The 13,525-nt window shown below is 45.3% G+C and overlaps 1 protein-coding gene across 1 annotated transcript in view; it reads right to left on the bottom strand.

The window, feature by feature from the left end:
* Nucleotides 1-13,525, bottom strand: part of MCMDC2 (minichromosome maintenance domain containing 2) — an 89,706-nt gene that overhangs the window by 71,458 nt on the left and 4,723 nt on the right. Inside the window, exon 3 of the mRNA XM_033934257.1 lies at nucleotides 2,174-2,304. Within this exon, the coding sequence (XP_033790148.1) occupies nucleotides 2,174-2,304 (131 nt within the window). The remainder of the gene's footprint in view (nucleotides 1-2,173; nucleotides 2,305-13,525) is intronic.

Consider the following 13,525-nt stretch of genomic DNA (forward strand, 5'->3'; position numbering starts at 1 on the left):
GATCTAGTTAATCACACACTTCTGCTCCCCCATCTTGCACAAACAGATTTAACTGGTACTATCCTGAGCTGGTTTATTTCTTTTCTCACTAAACAAACCAAATCTTTTTCACATCCTATTACTTCTGATGTCCTCCAAGGTTCTATTCTTTCTCCAATTCTCTTTAATATATATTTGCTAGTTCTTTGGTTACCCCTCATGCAATTATTTAATATCAGAACATTTGTTTAGGCAGATGACATCCTTTTGGTTTTTCAATGCGCACCATTTTGCAATGAGCTTACCCCCTCTTCAGAAATATGTGGCTTCTCTAGGCTCTTGAATAAAAGACCACCAGCTTGTACTCAACCCCCGACAAAACTGTTACCTGCAGGATCACTGGCTCATTAGCCCAACATTTGCATATTCTAGTTCTCTTTGAAATTCCCATTCCAACAATTATGGCTTTCTGCTACTTTGAAGTCATATTTGACTCTAAATTATCCTTCCATCAACATAGTTCACATATTCTTCAAAATAATTTTCTATACTTTGAATTAATACTCTTTCTTGGATTTTGATTCATTCTATAAGCTCATCCATGCAATGCAGTGTTGGTAGGCATCTCCTCTCAACATAACAGCACTTTTTACCACCCCCATTAGTTACTCATCCATTTTTGCATTTCATTTAAAATCCAATACTTCACCCACAAACATAGTACGGTACTCAGGACTTGGCTTCTTCCATCATACCATACACACCTCCCATACCCTTAGGTCTTTAGACTCAGATTAGTTCTTCCTAATCCCAAACAGGATCATTATGAGTCTACGCATTCGTCTAATTTCTACTTTCTTGCAATGAAACTTTGGAACAATCTTCAATCCAATACTCATTCTGAACACTTTTCCTAAAATTAAGGCTCTATATAAAGCACATTTTAAAGATTGAACGCAAAAAAAAAAAATGATCTTGGGAACTGAGTGCTTGGGTTTCTTGGGACACACAAATTCATTTGGCCTCTTGTTGAATGAGTGCTTTACCTATTATTTTATTGGAGTTCTTTTGTGCTTGTTTTATGTTACATGTTTTTTATTACATAAGAACATAATTGCCATACTGGGACAGATCAAAGGTCCATCAAACCTAGAATCCCGTATCCAACAGTGGCCAACCCAGGTTCCAAGCACCTGGCAGAAACACAAATAGTAGCAACATTTCAGAGTCTAGACTGTGATGCCATAAAGCCTCACTTCACCAATGCCTAAGAGCCAACCTCATCATTGACTCACATGTTGGAAAATATGGTATATCAAATTTTATTAATACATTATGGAGTGCCCTGCCAGCTTACCTTCATCTAGAGATCTCCTAAAAGAAGTTTAGATCAACTTCAAAGCCTTTTTCTTTGAAGCCGATTTGATGGGCTGTGGCAGCAGATGTAGGTCATGCAGTGGTATCACCTTATGCATCTGTCTTGTCATACCCTGCTTTGTGTCGCTGGCTGGTTTGTTTAATTTACTAGCACTTTAAGGGCTATTCTCTAAAACAGTGCCTAATTTGAGCCAAGCAGGCACCTACTTTTCTATATAAGTACTAGGTATATACCAGTGCATGACAGTACCTAATTTGAGCTAAGCAGGCACCTACTTTTCTATATAAATACTAGGTATATACCAGTGCATGTGTAAGTATCTAAGTATGAACATTTACATCAGCCATAGAGCTAGTGTAAATTCTTGTCTAGATTCTAGAAATATGTATTCCATAAATTACATGCACAAGTGTGTGCCCTGCCCATATTTCACCCATATGAACACCCGCCTGCAAACTACATGCTATTGAAGATATGTGCAGTTACAGAATATCGCATAGCTGGCAACATTTACTCACACATACATATGTATATGGCTAGTATTCTGATCATGGAAATGCCAGATTAGATATTTGCTGAGTAAACACTAGTACATTCTTGATAGAATTAGCCCCTCTTTGTCTATTCCTTTCTACTAGCCTTGTTTCCCTTTGTCTCATGTAATTTCATGTCATTATGCTTGGTATTTTAAAATTTTTACTTGGTTTACTGCATTTAAGTTTTTGCATTTTTTGTAAATCACTTTGTTGTATCTGTATCTTCAGGTACTATATAGCAAGTGACTAAATAAACATAACTGGGTTCTTAAGTACTTACTGACTGAAAAACCTGTACAGCTTTCATAGGCTCATGTAAGACATAATTTCCAAGAGTTGCATTCAGTTCACCAATATCACAAGGATTTACAGATAAAAGAAATCGATAGACAGCATAACACTGTTTAGAATCTGTAAAAACAAAGATTTTCCAAATAAATAAAGTAGTAGTAGCTATGTTAGTCTACTTTCTTCTTCTTACAGAGATATTGCCCCTAAGACAAATGCATAAAATTTTCCTGGTTTATATTTTTTAAACTTATTTTTTGGTGTACATATGAAATATCCCTGCAATGTCTATGCTCTCCTACTGTACACCTTTATTTGAAACACAAAGAGGGGAATTAACAAATGTGGGCTATTATTAAGACTGCACAACTTGTGCTATTTGAGTACAGTTCCCATTTTATGCAATGAGACCTAATTATTTATTATCTGTTTTAAAAGTAAAATAATCTGTTTTAATGGTAGTTAAACATTTGACTTGTTATAACAAGTTTTGAGCTCTCAAGTTGGAAAAACAGTGGTAATAATAATGGATACAAAGTTCAAGGAAGCTGTGACATTTTATTGAATTAAACTTCATATCTAGAAAATAATACATTAAGCAAGAACTGCCTGAGGTTCAGGCTGATTTCAGAAAAGGTCGAGGAACAAGAGAAATTATTGCCAGTGTTAGATGGCTCCACAGGTGACCCTTGAGGGGAAAAATGCTGGGCCTAGTGCCCTGGTTCTAAGAGAGAGGTTGTAGAGGCTCAGCATTAAAGACAGCTTTCACAGCAACCTGTGAACTATTGTCTGCCTCTGCCCACCCACCCACCCTCCCTACAGTCCACTCATCCCTAGGCTCAAATTACTCTTATACTACTCTTAAATTACCCTCCACATTCGGTGAGTATAAGCCGGGCGTGAAGGAAGCCACAGCGTGGCAGTAGGAGGAAGCAGCGGCTTCTAGGCAGGGAGCCGGGAGAGGAACAGAGCGGCGGTGAGGAGCAGGTAGCGGCGAGAGTTAGCTCCGCCCACTCACATCACCGGCCGCGACACCAGCTACATCAGCGCCCGGACTCCCCCTTAAGAGAAGGGAGCCGGGCGCGAAGGAAGCCACAGCGTGGCAGTAGGAGGAAGCAGCGGCTTCTAGGCAGGGAGCCGGGAGAGGAACAGAGCGGCGGTGAGGAGCGGGTAGCGGCGAGAGTTAGCTCCGCCCACCCGTATCACCGGCTGCGACACCAGCTACATCAGCGCCCGGACTCCCCCTTAAGAGAAGGGAGCCGGGCGCAAAGGAAGCCACAGCGTGGCAGTAGGAGGAAGCAGCGGCTTCTAGGCAGGGAGCCAGGAGAGGAACACAGCGGCGGTGAGGAGCGGGTAGCGGCGAGAGTTAGCTCCGCCCACCCGCGTCACCGGCCGCGACACCAGCTACATCAGCGCCCGGACTTCCCCTTAAGAGGGGGGGTGCCAACGGCGCGCGGCCGTTCGGCGTGCAGACGAAGGCGCTCGCCTTAGCGAGAGCGCCTTTGCGAAGGAGCCTTGGAAGGAGCCCAGGCAGCCCAGCAGCGAATCCTAAACTTCTAACTAAAAAAAAAACAACCCTTTTTCTTCTGGTCCCATTCTTCTCTTCTCTCTCTATTCTTTCAGCTAGCTGCACGCCGAGCTAACTCACACTCAGCTAACCCTTTCAGATACCCTCAGCTCTTAACTTCTTATTCTCTCAGACACCCAAATCTTTCATAATCTCGCACTAGCACTCAGTAGGATTTTTCTAACTCTCTTTTCTTTTTCTAATTTATTGACAGGCAGACCTAATTCACAACTTGGAAATGGCAGGGAGGACTAGAAGCGCCAAGGGTACAATCAAATCCAGCATTCCGGCCACCATGGGGACCCTGGAGGAGATCACGGACGGCGTACGAAGGGAGGAGGACTCAGGACGGTGGACAGAGGTCTCCGTGCAGACCGAATCCACCCCCCGACACTACACTACAGTCTCCACGCAGACAGAGGAGGCTGCTCAGCTGGATGGAGCCCTCATGCAGGAACTGTGGAGCCTCAGGGAGTTGGTGGTTCGCCTAAGAAGCATCCGAGAGGATGAAGCCTACATCGACGGAGTCGTTCAGGAGTTGTCCCAAATTACAGAGCAGACCCACGACAAGTCCATTCTCGAGACACCCAAATCATCAGCTTTGAAGCCAACATTTGGGATACAGGAAATGGCTGGCAGCAATGACACCTGGCAGTTGGTGACCTCTTCCACAGGTAAACATAGAAGATCCCCCCCCCCCTTTTTCAATCTCTTCATCCTCTTCTTTTTCTTCCCAACAGGCCAACCCTACATCAACCCCTCAACTCGTCCTGAAGAATAGATTCCAGATTCTTCAGGAAGAAGCTGCCAACAAGGTACAGGAGCAAGCTCAGCACGAAGAACTCGAAGAACAGGAGCAGGCCCAACACGCAACCCCATCTGCTGACCGACTTCCCCCTCCACAACGGAAGAAGCGCAGAGTTATAGTCATTGGGGACTCCATGCTGAGGGGCACCGAGGGACCAATCTGCAGACCGGATGCACACTCAAGAGAGGTTTGCTGTCTGCCTGGAGCCAAAATACGGGACGTCACCACCAGCCTGGGGAAACTACTTACACCTCATGACCATTTTCCTATGCTTCTTATCCATATAGGTACGAATGACACTGCCAGGAACACCCCAAAGACCATCACCAGAGACTTCGGAGCCTTGGGTGAGAGGCTGAAGCAGACAAGTGCGCAGGTAGTCTTCTCATCAATCCTCCCAGTTAGAGGCAAGGGAAGAGCCAGAGAGGAATGCATCCTGAGAACGAACGAATGGCTACAGGGATGGTGTCGGGATATGAACTTCAGATTCCTGGATCATAGAGAGGCGCTGCAGGGACTACAGGGACCAGACGGACTCCATTTGACCAGCAGAGGTTAAGAACATCTTCGGACACCGACTAGCCCGCCTGCTTCGCAGGGCTTTAAACTAGGTAAGTTGGGGGAGGGGACCTACTCATATACTGGTGTGGAAAGGAACTATCCTGATGGGACGAGTCGACACTCTGTTTCCGAGGTAAGGACCCAATTTGCAAACAGTTCACTAGGAGCCACACAGACTCAGTCAGGAATAGCCTTACAGGGACTTAGCAAACACAAACACAAAGTGTGGAGGGCCATGTATGTTAATGCACACAGTTTAGGCAATAAAATTCTAGAACTGGAAACTGAAATAAGGGATGCCAACCTGGACGTGGTGGCAATATCTGAGACTTGGTTCACGGACGCACATGGGTGGGATATGGCTATACCGAGGTACAATCTACTTCGTCAGGACAGAGAGGGCAGGTTAGGTGGAGGGGTAGCACTATACATTAAAGAGGACATCAAAACCACCAGGATCACTGATGTCAAGTATACCGGGGAGTCCCTCTGGGTAAACCTGGCAAGAGGTGGCAAAAAATGCCTGTATCTTGGTGTGGTATACAGACCTCCAAGACAACCGGAAAATATGGACGCAGAATTAATTGAAGACATAGAGAATATAACTCTACGGGGCGACACTGTACTGCTAGGGGACTTCAACATGCCTGATGCAGATTGGAAAACATTTTCAGCAACAACCAGCAGCAGCAGGAGGCTTTTGACCTCCATAAAAGGAGTACATCTCAGACAGATGGTAACGGAGCCCACTAGGGCCCAGGCGATCCTAGACCTGGTACTCACCAACAGGGAAAGCGTCTCAGAGGTCTCGGTGGGAGATACGCTAGCCTCCAGCGACCATAACATGGTATGGTTCAACCTTGGGAAAGGATCCCCTAAATCAATTACAAAAACAAAGGTGCTCAAATTCCGGGGCACCGACTTCGCACGCATGGGAGATTTCGTTCATCAGACGCTGCAGGACCAAGCAGAGACCGGCAATGTGGAAACTATGTGGTCGTACCTGAAATCATCCATACACGAAGCAACTAATCGCTACATAAAATCGGTAGATAAACGGCAAAGAAACAACAAACCCCAATGGTTCACTGAAGAGATCTCGCAACTCATTAAGGAGAAGAAAAAAGCATTTCTTTCCTACAAACGTACGCAGAGAAGAGAAACTAAAGTAAAATATAAGACCAGATCTGCAGCGGTCAAAACAGCAGTTAGGGAGGCCAAACTTCAAGTGGAAGAAACTCTGGCAAAAAACATTAAAAAAGGGGACAAATCCTTCTTTAGGTATATCAGTGATAGGAAAAGGAACACAGACGGTATAGTACGCCTTAGACAACCGGACGGAAACTACGCGGTGGCGGATTCAGAAAAAGCAGAACTACTAAATGAAAATTTCTGCTCAATCTTCACCTGCGAAGCACCGGGACACGGACCACAGTTGATGATAAAACAAGATGTGGATGACCCGTTTCAGAATTTTGAGTTCACACCTGGAGATGTCTACAACGAACTGGCAAGGCTAAAGGTAAACAAGGCCATGGGACCGGACAATTTACACCCAAGAGTGCTCAGAGAATTGAGAGATGTTCTGGCGGAACCGTTGGCAGTGCTCTTCAATCTCTCACTAAGTACGGGGAAAGTTCCGTTGGACTGGAAAACAGCCAACGTCATTCCTTTACATAAAAAGGGTTGCAAGGCTGAGGCTGCGAACTATAGACCGGTAAGCCTCACCTCAATAGTGTGTAAACTCATGGAAACACTAATTAAATATAAATTAGATACGATCCTGAACGAGGAAGATCTCCGGGATCCCAGCCAACATGGATTCACCAAGGGTAGGTCATGCCAGTCCAATCTAATCAGCTTCTTTGACTGGGTAACAAGAAGACTGGACTCAGGAGAGTCCTTGGACGTCGTGTACCTGGACTTCAGCAAAGCGTTTGACAGCGTCCCACACCGCAGGCTGCTGAACAAGATGAAATCGATGGGATTAGGAGAGACTCTAACTGCATGGGTTAAAGATTGGCTTAGTGGCAGACTTCAGAGGGTGGTGGTTAACGGTACCCTCTCTAAAATGTCAGAGGTGACTAGTGGAGTGCCACAGGGTTCAGTCCTGGGCCCACTCCTCTTCAACATATTCATTGGGGATCTGACTCAAGGGCTTCAAGGTAAGGTAACCTTATTCGCTGATGACGCCAAACTATGCAATATAGTAAACGGCTATAATCTACAGAATGCTATGGAGCAGGACCTGCATACTTTGGAAAGTTGGTCCTTGATCTGGCAGCTGGGCTTCAACGCCAAGAAATGTAAGGTCATGCATCTCGGTAACGGAAATCCTTGCAGAACTTACACCCTGAATGGAGAAACTTTAACCAGGACTATGGCAGAACGAGACTTAGGAGTAATCATCAGTGCTGACATGAAAGCAGCCACTCAAGTGGAAAAGGCTTCATCTAAAGCACGGCAGATGATAGGTTGTATCAAGAGAAGCTTCGTCAACAGGAAACCTGAAGTCATGATGCCATTGTACAGAGCCATGGTGAGACCTCATCTGGAATACTGTGTGCATTTCTGGAGGCCACATTACCGTAAGGATGTGCTCAGAATTGAATCGGTTCAGCGGATGGCCACCAGGATGGTCTCGGGGCTAAAGGGTCTCCCGTACGAAGAAAGACTGAGTAAATTGCAGCTCTACACTCTCGAAGAGCGTAGGGAGAGGGGAGACATGATTGAGACATTTAAGTACATCACGGAACGGGTCGAGGTGGAAGATGATATCTTTCTTCTCAAGGGACCCTCGACCACAAGAGGACATCCGCTCAAGCTCAGGGGAGGGAAGTTTCGTGGCGACGCCAGGAAGTACTTCTTCACGGAGAGAGTGATTGAGCAATGGAACAAGCTTCCAGTGCAGGTGGTCGAGGCACGCAGCATCCCAGACTTCAAGAACAAATGGGATACCTATGTGGGATCCCTACGAGGTCATGCCAAGGGATAGGGTCACTAGGACTTGAATGAGCGGGTCAGTAGAGGGACAGTATAATTACAATTATACTTCAGGGGGTCAGTAGACTTAAGAGGGTGGGTAAATAGTGTGGGCAAATAGTGTGGGCAGACTTGATGGGCTATAGCCCTTTTCTGCCGTCATCTTTCTATGTTTCTATGTTACCTCTACATGGATGGGAGAAGGGGCAATGTCTGGAAAGCAGTATATACTAATGCTTTAAGTATGGGAAACAAAATTCTGGATCTAGAAACTGTGATGGAAGATCAGTTGGATATAGTAGATCCAGCAGTTGGTAATGGAACCTACGTGGGATGGTCATACTGGACTTAGTGCTTACAAACAAGGAAAGTGGTTCTGATATTACAGTGGGTAATCATCTGACATCCAGTGATCACTGCATGGTACAGTTTAATATTAAGACGGGTATAGAGAGGGCTAATTCAAAAGTAAAAGTTCTAGACTTTTAAAAAACTAACTTTGTTCAGATGGGAGATTATGTCAAGGAATTGTCTGGATGGGAACGTCTGGAAGGAATGCAATGGGCAAAACTGAAAGGAATTATTGTAAGGGTGACAGACCTTTTTGTGAGGAAGCAAGTAAAAGTAAGAGGAAAAGGAGGCTGTTTTGGTTCACAAAAGTAGTAGCTGAGAAGGTAAGGAATAAGAGGTTAGCTTTCATAAACTACAAAAGATCACAGAAAGAGAAAGACAGGCAAAAATATCTGGAAAAGTTAAGAGAAGCTGGTCGAGTAATCAGGAAAGCAAAGTTACAAATTGATGATCCAGCCCAGTTCCTGGAAGAGATGAACTACTTGCATCACTGCTCTGTGGCTCTATGTCTGGGAAGGAGCCCTGATGAGCCAGTTGTCTAGGTACGAATGAACCTGAATCTCGGCTATGTGCAAATGTGATGATGCCACTAACATTATCTTAGTACATAAGAACATAAGAATAGGTCAGACCAATAGTCCATCTAGCCCAGTATCCTGTCTTTGACGAGGCCAATCCAAGTCACAAGTACCTGGCAAAACCCAAATAGTAGCAGCATTCCATACTACCATCCCATTTCTGTCTCAACAGCAGACTATGGACTTTTCCCCCAGGAACTTGTCCAAACCTTTTTTTAAAACCAGCTATATTAACTGCTCTTACCACATCCTCTGGCAACACATTCCAGAGCTTAACTATTCTCTGAGTGAAAAAATAATTCCTCCAATTGGTTTTAAAAGTATTACTTTGTAACTTCATCAACTATCCCCTAGTCTTTGTAAATCTTGATATAGTAAAAAAAAAAAAAAAAAAATTAAATGATCCTCTTGTACCTATTCTACACTACTCAGGATTTTGTAGACTTTATTTATTCATTCATTCATTTATTTAGCCCGTCCTCCCAAAGGAGCCCAGAATGGGTTACAAAGTACATTCACAGTATAGACAGGACAGACGAGTGAATAGTACATACTTTTCCAAGCTGAAGAGCCCTAACCTCTCTAGTCTTTCCTCATAAGAGAGAAGTTCCATCCCCTTAATCATATTGGTCTCTCTTCTTTGAACTTTTTCTAGTACTGCTATATCTTTTTTGAGATAAGGAGACCAGAACTGAACACAATACTCAAGGTGAGGTCGCACCATTGAGCAATACAGAGGCATTATAACATTCTTAGTCTTGTTAACTATCCTTTTTCTAATAATTCCTAGCATCCTGCTTGCCTTCTTGGCGCCACCACACATTGGGCGGAAGGCGTCAGCGTATTGTCTACGATAACACCCAGATCCTTTTCTTGAGCGTTGACCCCCAGGTGATCCCTAACATCCGAAAACTATGATTTGGATTATTCTTCCCAATATGCATCACTTTGCATTTGTCCACATTAAATTTCATCTGCTACTAACATTACCTTAGTGAATGTGCATAGTGCCGTTGCATGTCCAAATGGGAGCACTGAGAACTGACAATGTTTCTCCTGCACACGGAATCTGAGAAACCTTTTGTGAGCCAGAAAATGGAAATATGCAAGTAAGCCTTTTTCAGATCCAAAGAGGCTAGATATTCACCAGAAGCAACCGAGGCAATAACTCACTGTTCTTCAACCGCAGGTCCACGGACTGCTGCCAGTCCGCAGAAAATTCCTGCCGGTCCGCGCAGGGCTGGCGAGATCGACGCCATTAAATTTCCTGCCCCGGTGGTGTTGGCAGAAATCTGATGTTCCTCCCAGCCTCGGGTGATCAAGACAGGCTGCCGACGTCGGGACATTCCCTCTGTGAGTCTCGCCTATGCGGAAACAGAAGTTGAAACAAAATAGGCGGGACTCAGAGAGGGAAGGTCCCGACATCGGCAGCCTGTCTTGATCGCTACCCCTGCCAAGTCGCCGAAGAGGGCCGCGGGGAAGGTGCAGATGGAAGGGAGAGAGCTGCAGGTGCAGGTAGAAGGGAGATGGTCAGTGTGCGCGGGGGGGGGGGGGGTCAGCATGTGGATTGGGGCCATCGGCAGCATCTGTGCTGAGAGTCTGCCCACGTGCGAGATGCGGCGGGTAGGGGCCTTCAGCTCGTTTTGGGTGGCAGGGCCTGCAGTGCAACGCTGTTTGTGCCGGCTTGGGGGGGGTCGCGAATGTGCAGGGTGCGCAGGAGCAAAATCATGGGGAGCCTTCGACAGTGGCTGCCTCCCCTCCCAGCAGCTCTCGTACTTGCCAGGGCAGTGATTCACATCAGCAACTTCCCCTTTCCTCAGTGGCGGCAACGGACCCAAGGCTGCCTAAGTAAATCACTGCTGCAGGCAAGTACTGAGAGCTGCTGGAAGGAGAGAAAGCCACTGTTGGAGGCTGGGAAACTGCTGGATAAAGGGGGAGCTGCTACTGGACCTGGAGGGAGGTAGAGGGAGAGATGCTACTGGGATGGGAGGAGGGAAAGGGATGGGAAGAGAGTTAATGTTGGATAGGGGGAGGAGGGAAGGGAGAAAGAAAAAAGGAAGGAAACAGCTGGCAGGGAGATTACAGGAGGGGAAGGGGGTCAGGGGTCAGGGTGGAATGGAGAGATCAGATGAGGGAAAGGGGAGAGACAGAGGAATGAGAAAGTAGAGAGAGAGACTGATGCTGGAAAGGGGTCAGCAGAGAAATGAGAGAGGGATAAAGATGCTAGATCTGATGTAGGAGAGATAAAAATGAAGAAAGCAGTGAAGCTGAAATGAATGATGTAAAAAGGAGAGAGGAGGCACAGGCTGGATGGAAAGGGGAGAGGGGCATAGAAAGAAGTCAGATACATATGAAAGGGGGAGAGGGCAGACAGTGGATGGAACAGGCAGATGCTGGATTGAAGAGACAGGGCAGACCCTGGAAAGAAAAGAGTGAAAAGAAGATGAAAGCAGAGACCACAAAAGATAGAAAAAATAATTTTATTTCTATTTTGTCATTAGAATATATCAGATTTGAAATAAATATATATCCTGTTAGAGACATAACTGGGAACTGCAAAACCCAGGCAGTGCTTCTCTCTCTGACCAGGAGGCACTCCCCTAACACTATTCCTGTCATGTGTGACTGCATTATTCTGTTAGCATGATATTTCTGTGTAGCATTCTGTAATAACTTGGCTTGTTCAGTTTTCTTGATAGTAGAGGCGATATATGTGAAGGGGAGGGGAGACAGGGGTTTTGTTGGTCCTTGCTCTGTATATTTATAAAATGACAATTGTACAGAATATTGTTTCTTTTTATACTTTAATAAAATACGTTCAATATAAAATCATAACTGAGGCTTGTGCGGATGGGATCAGATGGTTTGTGGGGACCGAGCTTGCTGAGACGGGGCGGAAATGTGTTTCTTTTATTTCAGTCTTAGTAGTTTGCCAATCCACAAAATAATTATTTTATTTCTGCCAGTCCACGGGTGTAAAAAGGTTGAAAAACACTGCAATAACTGATTTTACTGTCTCCATATGGAACTTGGGCACTATTAAGTCTACATTAACCAACTTGAGATCCAGAATTGGTCTCCAGTCATCCGAATCTTTCTTTGGCACAATGAAATATTCAGAGCATTTGCCCAAGCCTGATTCTTCCTCTGGGACTCCTTCTACCACCCGGTTCTACAGCAGTCATTGTACCGTTGCTCATACCCTGGCTGATTTCTCTAGGCCTCCCTGCTGGGGAGTCTAGGAAAAAATCTCAAAGTGGCTGAAAAATTTGAGCACCCACTGGTCTATGAAAATCCATTCCCAGGTCTCCCGAAACACTGCAATTCTCCCACCTATCTGGGGAAGATAGGAGAGGGATTTGGTATCATTGGGACTTTTTGGAATTGGATGCCGAACAGAGACCTGATGCGGGGTTTTGTCCAGAGGCACCAAACCTCTTCCTAGCCCCTTGAAATGACCTCTGCAAAGAGAAGTTTGCCAAAGCCATCTGTAGCCTCAAAAGGTGCCATGACTTGACCCTCGAGGCGCATGTGGCTTGCTATCTGGAAGAGACTTAGGATGCCTGTCTATTACACTGGTCATAAGGTCATCTAGCTTTTTGCCAAAAAGCATCTGTTCCTTAAAGGGCAGCTTACTCATCGTGGTTTTAGAAGCCAAATCTCCATTGTCTGATTCAAAGCATCCTGGCGGGTGAAAATAGAGTAAGCCAACACTTTACTATGAAGGAAACCGCTGACTTAAGATCCAAAGCCTTAAATTGCCTTTTGAGAATCAGATCCAGTCTGGGGTCCTGAGCATTCTTCAAGACCACACCCCATTTGCTGTGAAGCGAAGTATGCTTTGTGGTCTGTGCCACCAAGGAATTAATCTTAGGTGTTATGAACAGTTGCTGAAAATCAGGAGCAATTGGATACAGCTTAGCCAATCACAAGGACCCCTCTGACATTTCCCAATGCTCAGTCAGCATCATAGTCAGTTCAGCAAATGGCCACTAGGATGGTCTTAGGACTCAAGGATCTTCCATATGAAGAACGTCTAGGTAAATTGCAGCTATACTCTCTCGAGGAACGCAGAGAGAGGGGAGACATGACAGAGACGTTCAATATGTTACTGGCCGTATTGAGGTGGAAGAAGACATCCTTTTCCTTAAAGGAGCTACGGCAACAAGAGGGCATCTGTTAAAAAACAAGGGTGGGAGATTTCATGGTGACATTAGGAAGAATTTCTTCACCGGAAGGGTGGTTGATCGTTGGAATGATCTTCCACTTCAGGTAGTTGAGGCCAGCAACGTGCTCGATTTTAAGAAAAAATGGGATAAACATGTGGGTTCACTTCGAGGAAGTGCTTAGGGGGGAGGGTTCTTCGAGTGGGCAGACTTGTTGGGCAGATGGACCTTTTCTGCCGTCATACTCTATATTTCTATAGTGATCTTAGCAGTGAGCACTGTGTTGATGCAGTTTGAGGAATCTCTAAATCCAGTTCCTGCAGAGACTGCA

Source organism: Geotrypetes seraphini, chromosome 2 (genome assembly GCF_902459505.1).
Source record: "Geotrypetes seraphini chromosome 2, aGeoSer1.1, whole genome shotgun sequence".
NCBI lineage: Eukaryota > Metazoa > Chordata > Amphibia > Gymnophiona > Dermophiidae > Geotrypetes > Geotrypetes seraphini.